The sequence below is a fragment of the Pituophis catenifer genome, unplaced genomic scaffold, assembly GCF_029215685.1.
Source record: "Pituophis catenifer annectens isolate HBS135680 unplaced genomic scaffold, rPitCat1.0.hap2 SCAF_1, whole genome shotgun sequence".
NCBI lineage: Eukaryota > Metazoa > Chordata > Lepidosauria > Squamata > Colubridae > Pituophis > Pituophis catenifer.
In genome coordinates, this window is record NW_027256881.1 from 2,665,531 (window position 1) to 2,688,166 (window position 22,636).

Sequence of the window (22,636 nt, forward strand, 5' to 3'; positions counted from 1 at the left end):
GAGGAGAAAGAAGAAAGGGAAAAGGAGAGGAAGAAAAGGGAGGGGAAAGAGGATCAGAGGAGAAGGTTAGAAGGAGGGAAGAAGAGAGGAGTGGGGGAAGAGAAAGGGAAGTAGGAAAGAGAAGGAGAGGAAGAACGAAGGAAGTAGGAGGAGAAAGAGGAAGGAAGAGAAGGGGAGGAGAAGAAGAAAGGTTGGAGTAAAGGAAAAGGGTAAAAGAGCAGTCCTGAAAAAGTAAAAATTAAAATTAAAAGAAAAGATGAATGACAAATGATGGAAATGACTGTACATGTAAATGTGTTTATGAGAAATAAAAATTAAAAACTTTTAAAAAAACACATATCACCAATGAAATCCTATACAAACAATTTAAAATAATAGTAAGGTGAAATACAATAATTATAGGATAAGATACAATATAATTTAATACATAAATATGTAAAATAGAAATAAAAAGACCATAACCTATAATTATATTTCGGTGCCACCCTTACAATCTACCCCAATCACTCCCCACGTATGCAGATCTCAACTGAACCATTTTGTTTTAAGTACTGCGCTGTGTTAAATGTTATTTTCAGGCTCTGGCCACACATAAGGTAAGTTGTTTTTGATATGGGGATCCCAACGGAGAAAATTTTTTAAAAAAATGTTTGATTCAGGCAGCCGGGAGGAACCGAGAGCCTCTATATAACTTTGTTCACCTGGGGGAAGATTGTCAGTTGCAAAGTGAAGCTGTCCAGAAGCCGCTGCGTTTTCTGAGAAACCTTTATGGAAAGATATCTGCCCTGAGGACCCTCTTAAAACGTCAGTCTTAAGAAGGGGGTAATATTTCTACATTAAATGAGGTTGAGACACAGCTTTCTTAGCGCTGGGCTTCAAAGCTGCACTCCAGAAACAGATTGTTCCAGGCCTCATTGGCTTCCATCTTTATAGGAACAAAGAAAAGGAGGAAAAAAGCTTAATTTGATGCCTAATTTGGGAGAGAGAGAGAGAGAGAGAGAGAGAGAGAGAGAGAGAGAGAGAGAGAGAGGAATACCTGGACAAAAACGAGATAAAAGAAATGGGACTCTTCTTTTTTTTTTAAATTTGATTTATATGCCGCCCTTCTCCGGAGACTCAGGGCAGCTTACAATGCGTTAAGCAATAGCCTTCATACTTTTGTATATTTATACAAAGTCACCTTATTGCCCCCACAAACTGAGTCCTCAATTTACCCACCTTAGAAAGGATGGAAGGCTGAGTCAACCTTGAGCCTGGCGGGATTCGATCTTACTTTAATTGCAGACAGCTGGTGTTAAATTACAGACCTCTGTCTGTTGAGCTATCCAGGCTTCTTCTTGTCGTTATTGTCCCAAAGGGGCTTTTTGCAAAAGGCAACAGGACTGTCTTCGTTTTTCCTTGAAGACGTTTCGCTTCTCATCTAATAAGCTTCAGCCAGAACTGAAGAAGCTTCTTAGATGAAAAGTGAAATGTCTTCAAGGAAAAACAAAGAATACAGAATCATACAGAGTAACAGAGTTGGAAGGGACCTTGTAGGTCATCTAGTCCAACCCTCTGCTCAAGCAGGAGACCCTATACCATTTCTGACAAGTGGCTGGCCAGTCTCTTCTTGAAGGATTCCAGTGATGAAGCTCCCACAACTTCTGAAGCTGTTCCACTGGTTGATTGTTCTCACTGTCAGAAAATTCCTCCTTATTTCCAGGTTGAATCTCTCCTTGATCAGTTTCCATTCATTATTCCTAGTCTGGCCTTCGGATGCTTTGGAAAATAGCTTTACCCCTTCCTCTCTGTGGCAGCCCCTCAAATATTGGAAGGCGGCTATCCTGTCTCCCCTGGTCCTTCTCTTCACTAGACTAGCCATGATTCCCAGCTCCTGCAACCGTTCATCGTATGTTTTAGCCTCCAGCCCCCTAATCATCCTGTTTGCTCTTCTCCGCACTCTTTCTAGAGTCTCAAACATCTTTTTTATAGTGTGATGACCAAAACTGGATGCAGTATTTTTGGTGTGGTCTTACTAAGGCTTTATAGAGTGGTATTAATATCTCCCTTGATCTTGATTCAATCCTTCTGTTAATGCCACTCAGGATTGCATTGGCTTTTTTGGCTGAACCCGCACATTGTTGGCTCATATTTAATTGGTTGACCACTAAGACTTTCAAGTTCAGCTGCCTTTTGAAAAAGCACCTTTGGGACAAGCATGACCTGGAAGATTGTCACTCTCCATAGACTCCTATCATTATCGTTTTTTTTGATTCAGGGGGTCCTCGACTTACAATCATTTGTTTAGCAACCGTTCATAGATACAGAGTTCAAAGTTTATTTTATTTATTTATTAAATTTATATCCCGCCCCTCTCCCCGAAGGGACTCAGGGCGGTGAACAGCCGAGAATTAAAATAACATACAATATAAAAGTTAAAATAATTAAAAATAAATTAAATTAAACAGCCGCCCCAATTTAAAACCCCTAGCAATACAATTAAAAAACTAACCCATAAAACCTATTCAGGCCAGGCTGGCTTGCTGAAATAAAAATGTCTTCAGGGCCTTACGGAAAGTGCGGAGATCCGGAATCAGCCGTATTCCGGGAGGTAGCTCATTCCACAGGGCGGGTGCCCCCACAGAGAAGGCTCTCCCCCTGGGGGCCACCAGCCAACATTGCTTGACCGACGGCACCCTGAGGAGGCCCTCTCTGTGGGAGCGTATTGGCCGGTGGGAAGTTATCGGTAGCAGCAGACGGTCTCGTAAATACCCTGGCCCTAAGCCATGGAGCGCTTTAAAGGTGAGAACCAACATCTTGAAGCGCACCCGGAAGACCACCAGGAGCCAGTGCAGCTCGTGCAGGAGAGGTGTTACATGGGAGTGCCACGTCGCTCCCATAATCACCTGCGCGGCCGTATTCTGGACCAGTTGGAGCCTCCGGGTGCTCCTCAAGGGAGGCAGGAAACCCTACCCCATTTCCGACAAATGGTTATCCAACCTATTCCAGTGTTTAGAGATTTACAACTTCGGGAGGCAAGTTGTTCTACTCATTAATTGTTCCAACTATCAGGAAGTTTCTCCTTCGTTCTAGGTTGCTTCTCTCCTTGGTTAATTTCCACCCATTGCTTCTTGTCCTGCCTTCAGGTGCTTTGGAGAATAGCTTGACTCCCTCTTCTTTGTGGCAATCCCTGAGATACTGGAATATACTGCTATCATGTCTCCCCTAGTCCTTCTTTTCATCAGACTAGGCATACCCAGTTCCTGCAACCGTTCTTCATATGTTTTATTAAAGTTCTCTCTATCCTATCAAGGGCTGAAAAAGTGAGCAAAAGGGAATAAAATAAATAACCAGCCCACTAAGAATAAGAGCAGAAGGACTCCAGGTTGTGCGTAACACTAAGCAACGGAGGGGAAAGGGGAATTTGGGTGTAAATCACTTGCAGCGAGAAGCCCGGAAAAGGGAGATTAAAAAAAAACAACTTCCCAGCCAGAAAATTCTGGCAGCTGCAGCCAGGAAAAGCTTCTTGTGAATAACATCACCAAAAAAGAAGCTAAGTTTGGCTGAATGCTGGTTTGCGGGGAAAGCGATAGCCTTTTGTGGTCTGAGGTGGTTTATTAAATTGCTACTGGTAGGAGATACCAGCAGTGGATAGGAAGCCCTTCTCTCCAGAAAAGAAGACAGTTTTCCAGGTATTACTTGAGGAACATCTGCAGGGGATGGTCAAAATCCAGCTGTTAGATTTCCAAGTGGTCTCCTATTCTCCTGTCCTCCTTAGCATTGGAGATCAGCCAAGGTTGGCTCAAGGCTGCCGCCTTCTGTTGGTCTAAGAAACAGAGGAGGTTTACAAATTTAATCTCTGTTCATTTTAAAATTGAAGGTTTTTTAGGGTCTCGCGCTTGTTTTTACGACGGGGTAAGCAAGGCGCCCTGCTTTGCTTGACAGTGAGATGGATGGCATATGAATTCAACCAATGAACAAATAAAATATTCAGAGAATAATATACCTGTGAGAGAACTGAGGTTTGAAATACAGGTGGTTTTTGATTCACTACCGTTCGTTAGTGACCGTTCAAAGTTTCACCCAGTTAAAGGTAATAGAATAGAATAGAATAGAATAGAATAGAATAGAATAGAATAGAATAGAATAGAATAGAATAGAATAACAGAGTTGGAAGGGACCTTGGAGGTCTTCTAGTCCAACCCTCTGCTTAGGCAGGAAACCCTACAGCACTTCAGAGTGACAAATGGTCCAACTGGAAGTTGGCAAACGGGCCGTTTTCGGCCTCCAGAGGGCCTCCGGGTGGGGTGGGGAAGGCTGTTTTCGCCCTCCCCAGACTCCTAGAAAGGCTCTGGAGGCTGGGGAGAGCAAAAAATGGGCCTACCATGCCATCGCGTGCCAGGAACGTGGGGAGCATGGGGGGGTCACGTGTGCATGCATGGGGGCAGAATTATGGGTGTGGGCCCGCGCGCACGCAACCCCTCCCCCCGCTCCTGGCACATGATGGCAAAAAAGTTAGCCATCACTGTCCTACACCGCTAAATGGTTATCTAACATTTTAAAAACTTCCAGTGTTGGAGCATTCACAACTTCTGGAGGCAAGTAGTTCCACTGATTTAATTGTTCTAACTCATACCAATGAGCATTTTAGTAGGACATAAATTTCCCAGTCATGACAGCTACTACACAAAGGAACCGTCGTTTTCCTGGAGTTGTGAGGACACCATTCCTGGAGGATTTCAAGCATGGTTGGTGGGGAGCCATTTGTCTGGGATTCCTCCTTGGGCGGGAGGAGGGGCTGGACTAGAAGACCTCAAGGTGGCTCAGCAGACTAAAAGCATTGTGATTAACACCAGCTGTCTGCAATTACTGTAAGTTCGAATCTCACCAGGCTCAAGGTTGACTCAGCCTTCCATCCTTTCAAAGGTAGGTGAAATGAGGACCCAGATTGTGGGGGCAATAAGCTGACTTTGTATAAATATACAAAAGGATCAAGGCTATTGCTTAGCGCATTGTAAGCCGCCCTGAGTCTCCAGAGAAGGGCGGCATATAAATCAAATTTAAAAAAAAAAAAGGTCCCTTCCAGCTATCTCTACCTAGGATTCTTTACCAAGGCCGGAGGCAATAGACCAACTATGTGGTAGCTATACTGTGTTTCCCCGAAAATAAGGGTCTTATATTAATTTTTGCTCCAAAAGACGCATTAGGGCTTATTTTCTGGTTAGGGCTTATTTTGGGGAAAATACGGTACTAAATGCACCCCTCTGGCTGACAATCTTAACTGGGGCTTATTTTGTGGGGTGGGCTTATATTACGAGCATCCTGAAAAATCATGCTAGGACTTATTTTCCGGTTGGGTCTTATTTTCGGGGAAACAGGGTAGCAAAGACTGAACTTCTGGCTGGTTTTTGTTTTTTTTTTCCATTTTGGGGAGTTAGGCAGAGGGAAGTAAAACAAAACAGATGGCATTGTAATATTCCTATTATTTATTTCTAAAGCCTCAAATTGGGCTGTCAACGTTTTCTGCCAAATGTTCTGCCAAATTTCATCAGAACAATCTTGGTGGGATGATGGGTCACACAGGCAGCTGGTGGACGGAAAGCAATTCTGAAAAAGGCCTTTCCAGATCCCTAGCAGTGGGGGTGAGAAGGAAAGTTTTTTTTTTTAATTTAAAAATATTTTTTAAAAATTTATGCAAGATCTTTTTAATCTCATCTTTACATGTAACATACATGCATAAAACTCCTTCTTCTTATTTTCCACATGACAACAATCCTGCGACATGGATTGGGCTGACATAAAGGGATTGGCCAAAATGGTTAAGGTGGGACTAGAACTCACCATCTCCTGGTGATTGGCCCAAAATCACCCAGTTGCTTTTCATGCCTAATATGGAACTAGAGCTCACCATCTCCTGGTGATTGGCCCAAAGTCCCGGATCTGTGTACCTTCCGTCACGCGCTCAAGACTTTCTTATTTCATCAAGCTGGCCTGACCTAAGTCTTTCCCCTTTTTAAATGGAAATTTTAAATTTGGTTTTAAATTATTGGGGTTTTAAATTTGTTCAGACAAATTATTTAATTTGTTTTATTCTATTTTAAATTTTGTATTTATATGTTTTATTCTATGGCTGTTCACCGCCCTGAGTCCTTCGGGAGTAGGGCGGTATACAAATTCAATAAAATAAAATAAAATAAAATAAATAAAGTCACCCAGTTGGTTTTCATGCCTAAAATGAAACTAGAGCTCACCGTCTCCTGGTGATTGGCCCAAAGTCACCCAGTTGCTTTTCATGCCTAATATGGAACTAGAAATCACCGTCTCCTGGTGATTGGCCCAAAATCACCCAGTTGGTTTTCATGGCTAAGATGAAACTAGAACTCACCGTCTCCTGATAATTGGCCCAAAGTCATGCAGCTGGTTTTCATACCTAAAATGGAACTAGAATTCACCGTCTCCTGGTGATTGGCCCAAAGTCACCCAGTTGCTTTTCATGCCTAATATGGAACTAGAACTCACCGTCTCCTGGTGATTGGCCCAAAGTCACCCAGTTGCTTTTCATGCCTAATATGGAACTAGAACTCACCGTCTCCTGGTGATTGGCCCAAAGTCACCCAGTTGCTTTTCATGCCTAATATGGAACTAGAACTCACCGTCTCCTGGTGATTGGCCTAAAGTCACCCAGTTGCTTTTCATGCCTAATATGGAACTAGAACTCACCATCTCCTGGTGATTGGCCCAAAGTCACCCAGTTGGTTTTCATGCCTAATATGGAACTAGAACTCACCGTCTCCTGGTGATTGGCCTAAAGTCACCCAGTTGCTTTTCATGCCTAATATGGAACTAGAACTCACCATCTCCTGGTGATTGGCCCAAAGTCACCCAGATGACTTTCATGCTTAAAATGGAACTAGAGTTCACAGTCTCCTGGTGATTGGCCCAAAGTCACCCAGACGACTTTCATGCCTAAAATGGAACTAGAGTTCACCGTCTCCTGGTGATTGGCCCAAAGTCACCCAGTTTCTTTTCATTCCTAAAATGAAACTAGAGCTCACCGTCTCCTGGTGATTGGCCCAAAGTCACCCAGTTGCTTTTCATGCCTAATATGGAACTAGAACTCACCGTCTCCTGGTGATTGGCCCAAAGTCACCCAGCTGGTTTTCATGTCTAATATGGAACTAGAACTCACCGTCTCCTGGTGATTGGCCCAAAGTCTCCCAGCTGGTTTTCATGCCTAATATGGAACTAGAACTCACCGTCTCCTGGTGATTGGCCCAAAGTCACCCAGTTGGTTTTCATGCCTAATATGGAACTAGAACTCACTGTCTCCTGGTGATTGGCCCAAAGTCACCCAGCTGGCTTTCATGCCTAAAATGGAACTAGACCTCAATGTCTCCTTGTGAATGGTTTAAAGTCACCAGATGACTTCCATGCCAAAGGTGGAACAACAACACTGAAGAAAGTGATTTATGACAGGTTTTCACACTTATGACTGTTGCAGCATCCCCAGGGTCATATGATCAAACTTCAGGTTCTTGGCAATTGTTATGTATTTAGGATGGTTGTGGTGTTCCGGTGGGGTGTGTGTGTGTGTCACGTGATCACCATTTGTCACTTTCCTAGCTGGCTTCCAATAAGCAATATCAATGGGGGGAAGCCAGACTTGCTTAATGACTGCATGATTCATTTAACAGCTGCAGTGATTCGCTTAACAACTGTAGGAAAAGGGTCATGGGAAAAGTCCCTTAACAACGGGCCTCATTTTAGCAACAGAAATTTAAGACTCAGTTGGGGTTGTAAGTTGAAGACTACCTATAACCGTGATGGTGAATCTATGGCTCGCGTGTGTTGCCCTAGCTCAGCTCCGCCAGCTGATTTTCGGGCCTTCTGGGCCCACCGGAAGTCAGGAAATGCGCCATTTAAGGCCTCCGGAGGGTCTCTGGGGGGGTGGAGAAGGCCGTTTTTGCCCTCCCCAGGCTCCAAGAAAGCCTCTGGTGACTGGGGAGGGTGAAAAATGGGCCTACCGGGCCCACCAGTAACCGTTTTGCCATCGCGTGCCAAAAGCGGGGGGGGCACAGCGCGGGGAGTATTGAATTATGGGTGTGGCCACAGACACGATTGACCCCCCCCCACACGACCCCCACTTTTGGCACACGATGGCAAAAAGGTTAGCCATCACTGACCTATAACCTGCTCCATATCCGGATAAAGTTTGAGGTTTCCTGTTCTTACAGTTTCAAATCTATGAAACCTCTGTTTGCCTTCAACTGACTAAGAATCCTGGCTTGTGCCAAACTGGATGTAACCTTCCCCCCCCTCCCTTTCTCTTGAAAGATCACCCAGCTGAAGATAGAGAATAACCCGTTTGCCAAAGGCTTCCGAGGGAGCGACGACACTGACCTCCGCGTGGCAAGATTACAAAGGTGGGGTGAAGGAAAATTTTTAAGAAACGTCTGGAAATATTGTTTATGGAGATCATTCAGATCACGGTTTGTCCCAAAGGTGCTCGAAAACGTTACGCTTTTCATCCCGGAAGCTGAACTGAACAGAACTGAAGAAGCTTCTGGGACGAGAAGCGAAACGTTTTCAAGGAAAACTACCAAGGAAGTCCAGTTGCCTTTTGGTAATAAAAGCACTTTGGGAGTCTTGAAAAATTATATTCTAAGTCAGCAGTGTCAAACTGGATTTCTTTGAGGGCCGGAACAGCATTGTAGTTCTCCTCCGTGTGCTGGGGGGGGGGAGGGGGTGTTCACGGGACGGAACCTGCTGTCCAAAACGGGGCCTGGGGGGCTGCATGCCCCCACAGTGGCCTATTATTGGCCTCCATGGCTAGACAGGTCCTTATCTGAAATGGCATTTGTTTTCCTGCTTGAACAGGGGGCTGGACTAGAAGATCTCCAAGGTCCCTTCCGCCTCTATTCTAAATTTGATTTCCGCTAACGTTTGCAGCAAAGAGTATCCCGTGATCTCGAAGACCATCATGAGGCAGAGGTTGGTCTCCACGCACGGCCAACTCTCCGCAAAATCGGACCTCAGTCCGCCTCACGGAAGCCACCAAGGTCTCCACCACTACCAGTATGAGAACGGCGCCCACATGCAATTCGCCAGCTCAGATGCTCAGGACCTGCCCTTGAACACCTTCCCGGCACAGAGGGAATCTGGGCTTTTCTACCACTGTCTGAAACGGAGAGGTAAGGCCGGGGGGGGGGGGGGGGGCCTTCAAAAATTTTAAGAAGGGGTTCTCTGCCCGGTTGCTGGTGGGTGTGACCATGGTGGGCGTGGCCTAGTCGGCCTCCTGCATCATGGCCGGAGGGGGGGTTTTTTGCCCTCCCTGGCAGGGGTGGGTTCTAAATTTTTTTACTACCGGTTCTGTGAGCGTGGCTTATTTTGTGGGAGTGGCTTGGTGGTGGGGGTAATGTGACTCGGTGGGCGTGGCCAACTTTTTTTTTTTTTTTACTTTTAAAAGCATTTTTTCTACAACCTTAAGAGGTTACAGAAAAAAATGCTTTTAAAAGCCTCTGACGATCAGGCAAGTCAGCTGGGATCGCCAGAGGCTTTTAAAAGCATTTTTTCTACAACTTCTTTAGCCAAAGAGGTTGTAGGAAAAAAAATGCCTTTAAAAGCCTCCGGCGATCCCGGCTGAGTTGCCTGATCGTCAGAGGCTTTTAAAAGCATTTTTTTCTGTAACCTCTTAAGGTTGTAGAAAAAATGCTTTTAAAAGTTAAAAAAAAAAGCCTCTGATGAAGTGGGCGGGGTAAGCGAGCGGCAACCAGGCCGGGGACCGGCTTGGGAGCGTGGCCAGCCAATGTTATTACCGGTTCTCCGAACTACGACAAATTTTTTACTACCGGTTCTTGAGAACCAGTGCGAACTGGGAGCAACCCACTGCTGCTCCCTGGGCTCTGGAGGCTTTTCTCCAGCCACCGGGAGGGTGAAAATGGCCTCCCCAGGCTCCGGAGGCCCCCTGGAGGCCCGAACTTCTGGTAGATCCGTTTTTTACCCTCTCTGAGTCTCCGTGTGTGCACTGCACTTACCTGCATCCAAAATGGGCCGCATAGGGACTCCTGGGAGGGGCAGGGCGGGAGGGGCCAGCCAGGAGTGGGATTTGGGGGTTCTCCAAACTGCACAGAATCTTAGTTAGAGGTTCTCCCGAACCCCTGCAAACCCCCAGCAGCTCACTCCTGGGTTAGGCAACAAGATGGACCGGGGATGGGGAGATATATTTTTGCCTTTTAAATAAATTCATTTTCTTGGATCATAAAAAAAAAAAAAATACAAAACAGAAACACCAACAAACCAAAACACCCCCCCAAAACCATGTATCCAGCATTAACAACAACGAAAAAGAAAGAAAAAGATTGGTGTACAAAAAAGAAGAAAAAGTAACCCAAATATCAAATAAAATTAACGTTAAGCATACAGGATAAAATCTACCCCGGCTGGATGCTAAAAACAAAAGAGAAAACAATAAATTCTCCCTCCGCTTTACATAGCAGGTCTACAAATAGTTATTAATCATTAACATTGCCAGTTCTGCCACCCTTTGACCGAAATAAATTAATTTGTGCCATTTATTTTCAATATAAGGGATCCAGTTTGGTGTTGTAGTGAAGGTGCTGGCTTAGAAACCAGGAGACCGCGAGTTCTAGTTCTACCTTAGGTATGAAAGCCAGCTAAGTGACTTTGGGCCAATCACCAGGAGACTGTGAGTTCTAATCCTGCTTTAGGCATGAAAACTGGCTGGGTGATTTTGAGCTAATCACCAGGAGACCGTGAATTCTAGTTCTACCCTAGGCATGAAAACCAGCTAAGTGACTTTGGGCCAATCACTAGGAGACTGTGAGTTCTAATCCTGCTTTAGGCATGAAAACTGGCTGGGTGATTTTGAGCTAATCACCAGGAGACCGTGAATTCTAGTTCTACCCTAGGCATGAAAACCAGCTAAGTGACTTTGGGCCAATCACTAGGAGACTGTGAGTTCTAGTTCTACCTTAGGTATGAAAGCCAGCTAAGTGACTTTGGGCCAATCACCAGGAGACTGTGAGTTCTAATCCTGCTTTAGGCATGAAAACCGGCTGGGTGATTTTGAGCTAATCACCAGGAAACTGTGAGTTCTAGCTCTACCTTAGGCATTAAAGCAGCTAAGTGATTTTGGGCCAATCACCAGAAGACGGTGAGTTCTAGTCCTGCTTTAGGCATGAAAGCCGGCTCTGTGACTTTGGGGCCAGTCACTAGGAGACAGTGAGTTCTAGTTCAGCCTTAGGCATAAAAGCCAGCTAAGTGACTCTGGGCCCATCAATAGGACACTGTGAATTCTAGTCTCACCTTACGCATGAAAGCTGGCAGGGTGACTTTGGACCAATCACCAGGAGACCATGAGTTCTAGTCTCACCTTTTATGCCTTAGTCGTGGAAAGTTACTATGGGTCAATCATCAGGAGACTGTGAGTTCTAGTCCTGCCTTAGGACAGAAACTGGATGGGTGGCTTTGGGCCAGGTTCTCTGTCTCATCCCAACCTACATCACAGGGTTGTTGAGGGGAAATGGGATGAGAAAGGAATATTACGCATATTTACTACTTTGAGTTAATTGTATGTGTGTGTAAAAACGCAGGATACAAATCTAAGAACAACAATTTTAAAAAGCATTTCAGGGCAACTCATAACCATTAGCAAAACGTCTTGACTCCAGAACCCTGTCAGATAAGAAAGGAGATATTTTCTGAACAAGTAGATTTTTTTCCTTCTTCTTGTGTTTTTTTTTTTAATCAATAAGTCTTAGTTTTATCTTGCAAGATTTCTCCAGGCTCCCCGAAGAGGGCTCCTGGCAAATGTAATGCACAGTTGTTGCTGCTGGAAAGCGCTCACAATAAGTTGTGTTACGGCTCCTTGAACTTGTCAAAAGCAGAAGTTATCAAAACGTTGCCGCATGTTTCATGTCAAAGTTTGCAAAAAAAGTCACTGTTGGATATGAGGAAACAGCTCAACTCACTGAAATTCTCAGATGAGGAAACAAAATCCTGGAAATTAAGATTGATAGGATTAGCTGCTTTCTGTCTTTTTTTTTTAACTAACAAGGAAAATCCTTTGAGGAATAAAATAAGGTGATGAGATTCGGCTGTTACGGTAGTTTTCTTAAGCAATTTATTATGGTCTGGATCAATTTTTTAAAAAGAAAAATTAAACTGCATAATTAAGGACTATCTACTCCCGTGATGGTGAACCTATGGCACGCGTGCCACAGGTGGCACATGTAGCCATATCAGTGGGCACGCGAGCTCAGCTCTGGTGCAGATGCGCGTGCCGGCCAGCTGATTTTCGGGCCTTCTGGGCCGAAATAGGAAAATAGGCTGAAAATAGAAAACGGGAAGGCCGTTTTCGCCCTCCCCAAGCACCTAGAAAGCTCTGGAGCCTGGGGAGAGAGAAAAACAAGCCTTCCCCACCACCCCCTGAGGCCCTCCGGAGGCTGGAAATGGCCTGTTTGCCAACTTTTGGTGGGACCAGAAGTCCCATTTTTTGTTCTCCCCCGCCTCCACAGCCTTTCTAGGAGATTGGGGAGGGCGAAAACGACCTTCCCCCCCTTCCGGTCCCACCAGAAGTTGGCAAATAGGCCATTTTCGGCCTCCGGAGGGCCTCCAGGGGTGGGGAAGGCCGTTTTTTGCCTTCCCCAATCTCCTAGAAAGGCTCTGGAGCCTGGGGAGAGAGAGAAACGGGCCTACTGTGCCATCGCATGCCAGGAGTGGGGGAGAGCGGGGGGTCACACACGCATGCACAGTGGCGGGGCGCATAGAATTATGGGTGTGGGCACACGTGTGCGCGACACCCCCCCCAGGCCCCCCCTCCAGGCACGCGATGGCAAAAAGGTTAGCCATTACTGATCTATTCTATGCCAAGGAGAAGCAGTGGTCAAATCTAATTTTGCATAAAATCAATCTATCAGATCCAGGTAGTCCTCGACTTACAACAGTTCATTTAGTGACCATTCAAAGTTACAACGGCACTGAAAAAAGTGACTTATGACCGTTTTTCACAGTTATGACCTTTGCAGCATCCCCGTGGTCATGCGATCAAAATCCAGACATTTGGCAACTGACTCATATTTGTGACGGTTGCCGTATCCAGGGGTCAAATGATCACCCTTTGTGACCTTCTGACCAGCAAAGTCAATGGGGAAGCCAGGTTCACTTAATAACCGTGTTACTCACTTAACAACGGCAGTGAGTCGCTTAACAATTAGGCAAGAAAGGTCGTAAGATGGGGCAAAAGTCACTTCACAACTGTCTCACTTTACAACAGCAATTTTGGGCTCAATTATGGTCGTAAGTCGAGGACTGGATAAGGAGACTGGAAGGAACTAAGCTTAAGTTAGGGAAAGAAGAAAGGAGGAGCTACATTTTTAATTTTTTTAAATTTTAATTTAATTTCATTGCAAGATAAAAATATGCAAGAAACAAAAGTTAGGAAAATAAGCAAAGGTAAGAGAAAAATGCTGATAGAGACAAAAAGTAATAGCTTCTGACTTTCACCGTTGCAGTAAATTAGAGAAATAATACAGCTTCGACCTTTTTCTTTACATTTTACAACATTTCTATAATCAAAACCTAAAATCAAAAGTTTCATTCCCCCCCCCCCCCCGTTTTAAGCAGAAAGTCCAGAAGTGGTTTCCAAATAGAAAACAAAAATAGATACAGATAGTCTACAACATACGACCACGATTGAGCCCCAAATTTCTGGTGCTAAGGAAGAGAGTTATTAAGGGAGTTTTGCCCCATTTTACAACCTTGCTTGCCACAGTTGTTAAGCGAATGGAAGAACGGAAGGTGAAGTGATGGCGGAGAGAGCAAAACTGACCGTTTTAATTAAGGAGGAGAAGCTACAGCTAATCCTCGACCTACAAATATTTGTTTAGTGACCGTTGGAAGTTACAAGAGCCCTAAAGAAAAGTGACTTATAATCGTTTTTCACACGTACCACTGTTGCAGCATCCTCAAGGGGACGTGATCAAAATTCAGGTGCCGACACCTGGCATGTCCCAGAGATGCTTTTCTCGAGAGGCCACTGGACTTTCTTGTTCTTTCTTTCAAGACGTTTCGCTTCTTCTCATCCAAAAAGCTTCTTCAGCTCTGACTGGATGGTGGGGAATGGAAGGATTTGTACTCCTTACAGACAGCTGGTCATTTGCATCCTTTTGGAGAGTCGTTGAGGCCGCCTGGAGGTTTACCTGTGTCCTTGGGGGTCACCTGAGTAGTGAAAATGGGTGTGGAGCCTTCTTGGAATTGCTGAAAGGACCGTGTTGTAGACTGGAGAATGATGATGTCATATCCCTCCTCCTCTGTTGAGAGAGGGCTGCTCAATTTGGACATAGATGGCTTCTTTCACCCCTCTTTCAAACCCTGACATCACAGATAAACCTCCAAGCGGCCTCAATGACTCTCTAAAAGAATGCAAACGACCAGCTGTCTGCAAGGAATATACATCCTTCCATTCCTCCACCCTCCAGTCAGAACTGAAGAAGTTTCTTGGAGGAAAAACGAAATGCCTTCAAAGAAAAAAAAACAAAGAAAATCCAGTTACCTCTTGAAAAAGCACCTTTGGGATAAGCGTGACCTGGATGACTGAGCATCTCCATCGTTTTCTGACCCCTGGCATATTAATTATAATTTAATTTAATTAATTATGCTCCATGGCATCGGGCCTAGCTATCTTCGAGACCGCCTGCTGCTACCGACGACCTCCCATCGACCCGTGCGCTCCCATAGAGAGGGCCTCCTCAGGGTGCCATCAGCCAAACAATGTAGGCTGGTGACCCCCAGGGGGAGGGCCTTCTCTGTGGGGGCACCTACCCTCTGGAATCAGTTGCCCCCAGAGATAAGGAGAATCCAAGACCTCAGCGCCTTCCGCCATGCCCTTAAAACCCACTTTTTCCAGCCAGCCAGGCTGGCTTAAGAAGAAATTTTTAAATGTTTTAATTGGTTTGTGATTTTTAATTTTTGGGCCAAATTTATATATATTTTAATTGTTTTTTAATATTTGTATTTCATGTTCTTAATTCTGGCTGTACACTGCCCTGAGTCCTTAGGGAGAAGGGCGGTATATAAATTGGAAATAAAAATAAAATAAATTATGACAGTTGCAGTGCCCCAGGGTCTTGGGCTCACCTTTTGCAACCAGGAAATTTTGGGCTCAGTGGTGGTTGTAATAAGTCGAGGACTACTCGTGCATTGTAACTTTGAAGGGTCATTATATCGTCATGTGGGGTCTACCCGTACGATAAAACCAAGGATTAAAAAGAATTCTTTCCACATTCACAGAAGGGGCCCGGCATCTGGACTTACCCTGCAAACGCTCGTACCTGGAACCAACTTCTTCCCCTGGAGATGACCCCTACTTTCGGTCGCCACCACCCTACGACCAACAGATGTTGAGCCCCGCGTACTGCAGTGATGTGACCCCACGGGAAGCGTGCATGTACTCCGGCTCTGAAATTGCAAGCGTGTCGGGGGTGGAAGATCTGCCTCCTCCCCCACCTCCTCCTCCTCCTCCCCCACCTCCTCCTCCTCCCCCTCCCCCTCTGAGCTGCAATATGTGGACCTCCGTTGCACCTTACACCAGTTACAGCGTTCAGACCATGGAGACTGTCCCGTACCAGCCTTTCCCCGCTCATTTCACCGCTACCACCATGATGCCACGCCTCCCACCCATCGCCGGCCAAGGGTCCCAGCCGCCGGGCAACAGCCCTTTCACCGTCTATAATCAGCTCTCCCAACCCCGCGAAAGAATCCCTGGATCGTCCTTCCCCAGAGAACGGATGGGCGAGAGGAAGCTCCCGTCGCCCCACTTAAGCGCGGCCAACGAGTTTCTGTACTCCCAGACTTTCTCCTTGTCCAGGGAACCCTCTTTACAGTATCATCCAGGAGTGGGCACAGTGGACAACTGGACTGATGGATGATTCTACGTGTCATCACGAGGATTCGATTTGCTGCTCCCGGGCGGTTAATTCAGTGTGAATATCCACGGATGCCTTGCATGTCCACATCATCTAAGCAGACCTGTATTTCTGTGGGTGTTGGGAACTTTCTGCGCAACGCCAGAGGAACTTTGTTGGGAGGGGTAGTGGGGGTCGGTTCAGTGGAAGAGATTTGGCTCAGCAACATGGACCCCCGTTCCAGTGATCCAGTCAGGTATTTCCCTCTTAGAGAGACGCATCCCGTACTGAGTTCCTGTCAGGCGCAAAGAATCAGGAGTACAAATTAAGTTCCAGTTAAGCTGATTTATTGCTCATGCCTATACACCAGAGTCCAGTCAAGTAACGTTTAGTACTAAATTGGCACTAGATAAAAGTCAACGGAATTCAAGAGGGGTTGGGCTTAGACTGTTTGTGGGAACATAACGAGTCTAGGCTAATTCCTCTTTTGACCCTGCCTCTCCTTCTCTTACAGTTCCTCAAATGCTCAAAGCACCGTTTGATTCTCTTTCAAAACCAGGGTCTTCCACTCTATCCAAGAAAAGTCGATTGACGTAACTTGGGCTCCCCAATGTGAGGGCAGCAAAAAAACCATATTTTTTTTCCTCAGCCGTGGCCGATTTGCTCTCCAGTAATGATCACTTACCAGCACAAAACAAACCCCAAAGCCAGCCTGGTTTTTTTGCTGGCAAGTATCAAGCATGGTAAAATCAGGCAGTTCAAATGAATATAAAGGTTTATTGCAAGCTGATGCTCGCTACAAGAATCTGAACTACTAATGGTCAAAGCAAATTGGCGGTAGATAAGAGTCAGTGGAATTCAGGGTGGGCTGGATTTAGCTCTCTTGAGAGTATGAAGGGATTCGAGGCTGATGGTGCGTTTGACATCTCCCTCAGGCTCAGCCTGGTCATCTACCAGCAGGGTTGTCCAAGTCAAGGCCCGGGGGCAAGATCCAACCCACGGACTGCTGAGATCTGGCCTGCGCGCCCGTCCTGGAAACACTGAAGGACCAGGCTGCAGTGCCTCTGCGAGTGAAAACGGAGCTCAGGAGGGCCACAGGAGGCCATTACAGTCAGAAATGGAGCTCGGGAGCCCGTTTTCATTGGCAGAGCACTCGGGCTGCCACAGGCGCCCCCGACACGAGTGACATTGAGCTGGCCATGCCCACCCCGGCCCCCCTGAGGTCAAACACAACCCTGATGCATCCCTCAATGAAATCGAGTTTGACACCCCTGATCGACAGCAAGCAAGATATGTCTCTGAGCGTGAACAATGATGCCGCTATGCGAGCTCCATTCCACAATGGCGTCAGTCAGTCATTGTGACAGTAGTGTCAACAATCCACCAGGGGGCATCTGTGCGGTGATGTCACACTGCCGGATAAGCTTTGGACCAATCGCGTCTGATTTCAAAGTTGGAATGGGTTTTGCTGCTCACCTATTGGAAGGGCTTTGGGGAGGGGGTCTAATGTAACAAAAACAACAGGTGTTTTTTTTTTTTTTTTTTTGAGAAAACAGGAAACCCACCTCCCAATATCTTCCCCCTTCAACCCAGGAAGCCAGACACAGCTCTACATCTTAAGTTCTGAAGCGTAACACTCTTCCTGGACTTTAGGATAGGGAAAATGCCAAATCCATCTTTTTCTCCCAATAAGCCCGTTTGGACAACAAGCTATGTGATTTATGCAGTGGTGGGATTCAAATACCGTATTTTTCAGAGTATAAGACATACTGGAATATAAGATGCACCTACCTTTTTGGTGAGGAAAAGAAGAAAAAGAAATCTCCCTCTGCTTCCGCCTTTGAGCAATTTTGCCTCGTTGCAGCAAACAGCAAACACCCTGCTTTACTTTCAGTTTCGTTTTCAGCATAGCTTGATTAGCACAAGGAAAAAAAAATCTGCTCCAGCAATTTACCTCTTTGCAGCAAGCAGCAGAGCCTTGCGCAAAACAGCTGAGAGCAAATCAGCTGAGAATCGGGAGGCCGATCCAATCAACTTGTGCTAATTAGGCTGTGCTGAAGCTGAAAGGAGCTGTTTTTTCTTGCTGTTTGCTTGCAAGGAGGTAAATTGCTGGGAGGCAGAGGCCAAAGAGGGGGGCCAGTGGTGGGCGGGGCTACATTCAGTGTATAAGACGCACCTAAATTTTCACCCCCTTTTAGGGGGGGAAAGGGTGCGTCTTATACTCCGAAAAATACGGTAATTTAACAACCGGTTCTCTGCCCTAATGACCAGCTAGATGGGCGTGGCCATGGTGGGTGTGGCCAGGGCTGTGTGACAGGCAGCACACGGCCTCCTGCACCCACCTGGGAGCAAAAACGGGCCGTGGGGGACACACCACCACCACCGTGCCCCGTTTTGGGCCTAGTAGGCCTCCTTGCACTTACCTGGGAGCCAAAACAGGACGTGGAAGGGGGCGCCGCACCCCCCCTGAGCCCCGTTTTGGGTCTAGGAGGCCTCCCTGCACTTACCTGGGAGCCAAAATGGGACATGTGGGGACTCAGGGGAGGGGAGGGGAGAGCCAGCAATTTAACAACTGGTTTGTCTGAATCCCACCACTGGATTTATCCTTGGGTGTAAATTGGTGACGCTCAATTCTCCAGCTTTTTGGTTTTGTTTCAAACTTACCAGATTGTCTATTGGTGACTTCCAACAGTTGTTAATCAGAATGTTCAGAACACAGAACCATCGGGCTGGAAGGGGCCCTGGAGGTCTTCTAGTCCAACCCCCTGCTCAGGTAGGAAACCCTATACTATTTCAGACAAATGGTTGTCCAATCTCTTCTTAAAAACTTCCAGTGTTGGAGCGCCCACAACTTCTGAAGGCAAGCTGTTCCATTGATTAATTGTCCTCACTGTTAGGAAATCCCTCCTTAGTTCTAGGTTGGATTTCTCTTTAATAACCTTCTACCTGTTGCTTCTTGTCCTAAACTTCCTGAAGCACCGATAGGCAGGACAGGAAGCAACGGATGGAAGCTAATCAAGGAGAGAAGCAACCTAGAACCAAGGAGAAATTTCCTGACAGTGAGAGCAATTAATCCATGGAACAGCTTGCCACCAGAAGTTGTGGGTGCTTCATCACTCGAAGTTTTTAAGAAGAGATTGGACACCCATTTGTCTGAAGTGGTGTAGGGCTTCCTGCCTGAGCAGGGGGTTGGACTAGAAGACCTCCAGAGTCCCTTCCAGATTCTATTCTATTCTATTCTATTCTATTCTATTCTATTCTATTCTATTCTATTCTATTCTATTCTATTCTATTCTATTCCATTCCATTCCATTCCATTCCATTCCATTCATCCATCCATCCATCCATCCATCCATCCATCCATCCATCCATTCTATTCTATTCTATTCTATTCTATTCTATTCTATTCTATTCTATTCTATTCTATTCTATTCTATTCTATTCTGTTCTATTCTATTCTATTACTTTGGGTGCCCTTGGTTTGAAGGACAGGGAGAAGACCCCCTCCTAGCTACAATGCACCCCATTCATGCTTAAACCTAAGCCATTTAGGACATTAGGAGACTGATCATCCAAAAAGAAGAGTTTATAAAATGGAGTCGCTTTTAAAAGTGTGAAATAGTTCTCCTCAAAAGTTGCACGGCCATCCCAAAAGTCGCCGAGACCCCAGATTTAATCTCCCACAAAGAATCTCTGGATTAAACTCTAGCACGAGCTGTGTTAAAAAAAAAAAAAAAAAAGAACTCACAATTTGGGCTGCAGGAATTCCCAAGCGCAGCATTTCCCAAGAGCAGAAATAAATCAGTGTCTTTCTGCCATTTGTAAGAAGCAAAATTCTAGAGATGCTAAATTGTGCTGGATAAAACCGAAGAAATATGAGGTCATCTTTTCCTGCTTTCGTGGCTTCCAGAGAATGGAATTTCCGCTCTTGGGGACCCCCACCCCCCACCCCCGCAACTCGAGCGATGCCTCTTAATCCATCTCTTAATCCTGAGGCTCAAGCGAGAACCGCAGAAAATTATTGAAGCTAAACTAAACACAGAAGCTGTGAATTTTAAACCTGTTCCTCAGAAATATTATATAGCCGTAGCTAATTCACCAAAGGATGCAGTGACGCCTAATCAGAAACTATCCAGCTACCCCAGAATAACACTAGAGTTTAGTCTTTCCCAACTTGGTGCCCTACAGGAATCTGAGGCAATTCTGGGAGCACCAGTAGCCACATTTTTGCTGGCTGGGTGACTTTGGGTCTATCACCGGGAGACTGTGAGTTCTAGTCCTGCCTTAGACCTGTAAACTGGCTGGGTGACTTTGGGCCTATCACCAGGAGACTGTGAGTTCTAGTCCTGCCTTAGACCTATAAGCTGGCTGGGTGACTTTGGGCCAATCACCAGGAGACTGTGAGTTCTAGTCCTGCCTTAGACCTGAAAGCTGGCTGGGTGACTTTGGGCCTATCACTGGGAGACTGTGAGTTCTAGTCCTGCCTTAGACCTGAAAGCTGGCTTGGTGACTTTGGGCCTATCACCAGGAGACTGTGAGTTCTAGTCCTGCCTTAGACCTATAAACTGGCTGGGTGACTTTGGGCCTATCACTGGGAGACTGTGAGTTCTAGTCCTGCCTTAGACCTGAAAGCTGGCTGGGTGACTTTGGGCCAATCACCAGGAGAAGGTGAGTTCTAAGTTGTACTTTAGGCATGAAAACCAACTGAGTGACTTTCTGTCAGTCTCCCTCTCTCAGCCCAACCCACCTCACAGGGTTGTTGTGGGAAAAAAATAGGAGGAGGAAGGGATATGTCTTACCCCTGCCACCTTGAGTTATTTATAAAAATAGGAAAGGCAGGATAAAAATAAACAAATGAACAAAATATACCCATAGTGGAAGTCAAACAATAATTTCCGAAGCATCCAATGAATGGTAGCTCGGCTGGAATTATTCTCATTCCTAGCTTTTTAAAGAAGAATCAAAGATGGAAAAGTTAACGTACAGTCTAAACCAGGGGTCTCCAACCTTGGCAACTTTTAAGACTTGTGGACTTCAACTCCCAGGATTCCTCAGCCAGCAAAGCAAAGCTGGCTGAGGAATTCTGGGAGTTGAAGTCCACAAGTTGCCAAGGTTGGAGACCCCTGATCCAGTGGTGGGTTTCAAAATTTTTTACTACTGGTTCTGTGGGCGTGGCTTGGTGGTCGTGGCAGGGGAAGGATACTGTAAAATCTCCATTCCCACCCCACTCCAGGGGAAGGCTACTGCAAAATCCCCATTTCCTCCCGATCAGCTGGGACTTGGGAGGCAGAGAATAGATGGGGGCGGGGCCAGTCAGAATTTTTACTACCGATTCTCCGAACTACTCAAAATTTCCGCTACCGTTTTTTTCTGCTACCGATATTTTCCTATCATCCAGTTTGCTAAAAAAAAGGGTTATTTTTCATCCAGAAAATTGTCTGTTCTTTTTTCTTTTCTTTTTTTAAAAAAGAAAATAATAATCTAAATTGGGGCATCATTACCAATGTTGCATGCTGAATAGTTATTTATATACTTATATATCTTTATACAAAAATATGTTATTATCTCTGTCACAAACGCAGGCCCACGTGTTCCATTCAGCTTTGCTTTTTGTACGATAAAATTTCTAGTAAAAGACTGAATGTTGCAAGGGGATTTTTAAAAATAATAATTAAAAAGACAGCTATTTAAGGGTTTTTTTCCCCCCCATTGTTATTTACACCGGTCTCTGTTGTAAAAACTAAGATTTGGTTACATGACATATATATGCTACAGATAAAGCTCTATTAGAAACCAAAGTAGATTTGTGTGTGTGTGTATTTTTTTTAAAAAAAAACCTGTTATAATAATACCCTGTTTTCACCCAAATAAGACATCCCCTGATAATAAGCCCAATTGGGCTTTTGAGTGCATGGCAATAAGGCCAAGTGCTTATTTCAGGGTTCAAAAAAATATAAGACAGGGTCTTATTTTCGGGGAAAGACAGTATGAACCTTTCATTTTGTGTATCAGTACACAACGACTACAAATTGTCTGTGTGTGGCTTTCACAAACTAGAAGGTAAATTCTTCGGTTGTGTTACTCATTGAAAATGGTCACTAAAGGAATGGTTGTACATTGAGGACTACCTGTATTAAAGCAGATCTTGGAGGGCTTACAGATAGTCCTCAATTTACAATCACATTTGGCACCTGTTGGCCGCCAGCTCCCTCAGCAGCCAAATCAGAGGAGGAGGTGTGGGAATCAGGGTTAGCATCAGAGCAACCTGAGAGCTCCGAGGGGGAAGAGGGAATGGAGCTGGCAGAGAGACAGAGACGGAGCCTGGGTCGTCCATCAGCCCTCAGATGGAGAGTCAACAGCCCCCAAGTCTGGAGGTGGTTGATGAGGAAGAGTAGGAACAGCTGGGTCCAGTGCCTGATGCATGGATGCACAGAAGGCAGAGGAGAGGAGAGCAGTGGAAATCTATGGGCTGGTCCTTGGGACAGAAGAGCCACTGCTGCTAGCAAGGCCCCACCCTAGCTCTGGGGATAAAAGGCAGGGGACAGAGATGAATAGATGTGGCAGACAACTATTCATCTCCCTGACGGACGGACTGACTTGTTAGCCTGCGAGAGAATTTTTTTGCCAGGGCTGCCGGCATTCCTAATAAAGGAATCTTTTGAGTTCATGTCAGAGGGTTTGTCGTGCTTGGGGAACTGGGTCAGAACAGCACCAGAATTTTCATTGCTAAGCAA

General features: G+C 45.6%; 1 protein-coding gene across 1 annotated transcript in view; it reads left to right on the forward strand.

Annotated features, from left to right (window-relative positions):
* The window catches only part of TBX4 (T-box transcription factor 4), a 55,409-nt gene extending 39,483 nt beyond the window's left edge, over positions 1-15,926 (forward strand). Inside the window, exons 6-8 of the mRNA XM_070945059.1 lie at positions 8,314-8,402; positions 8,929-9,170; positions 15,289-15,926. Of these exons, the coding sequence (XP_070801160.1) occupies positions 8,314-8,402; positions 8,929-9,170; positions 15,289-15,926 (969 nt within the window). The remainder of the gene's footprint in view (positions 1-8,313; positions 8,403-8,928; positions 9,171-15,288) is intronic.
* Positions 15,927-22,636: the final 6,710 nt, after the last annotated feature.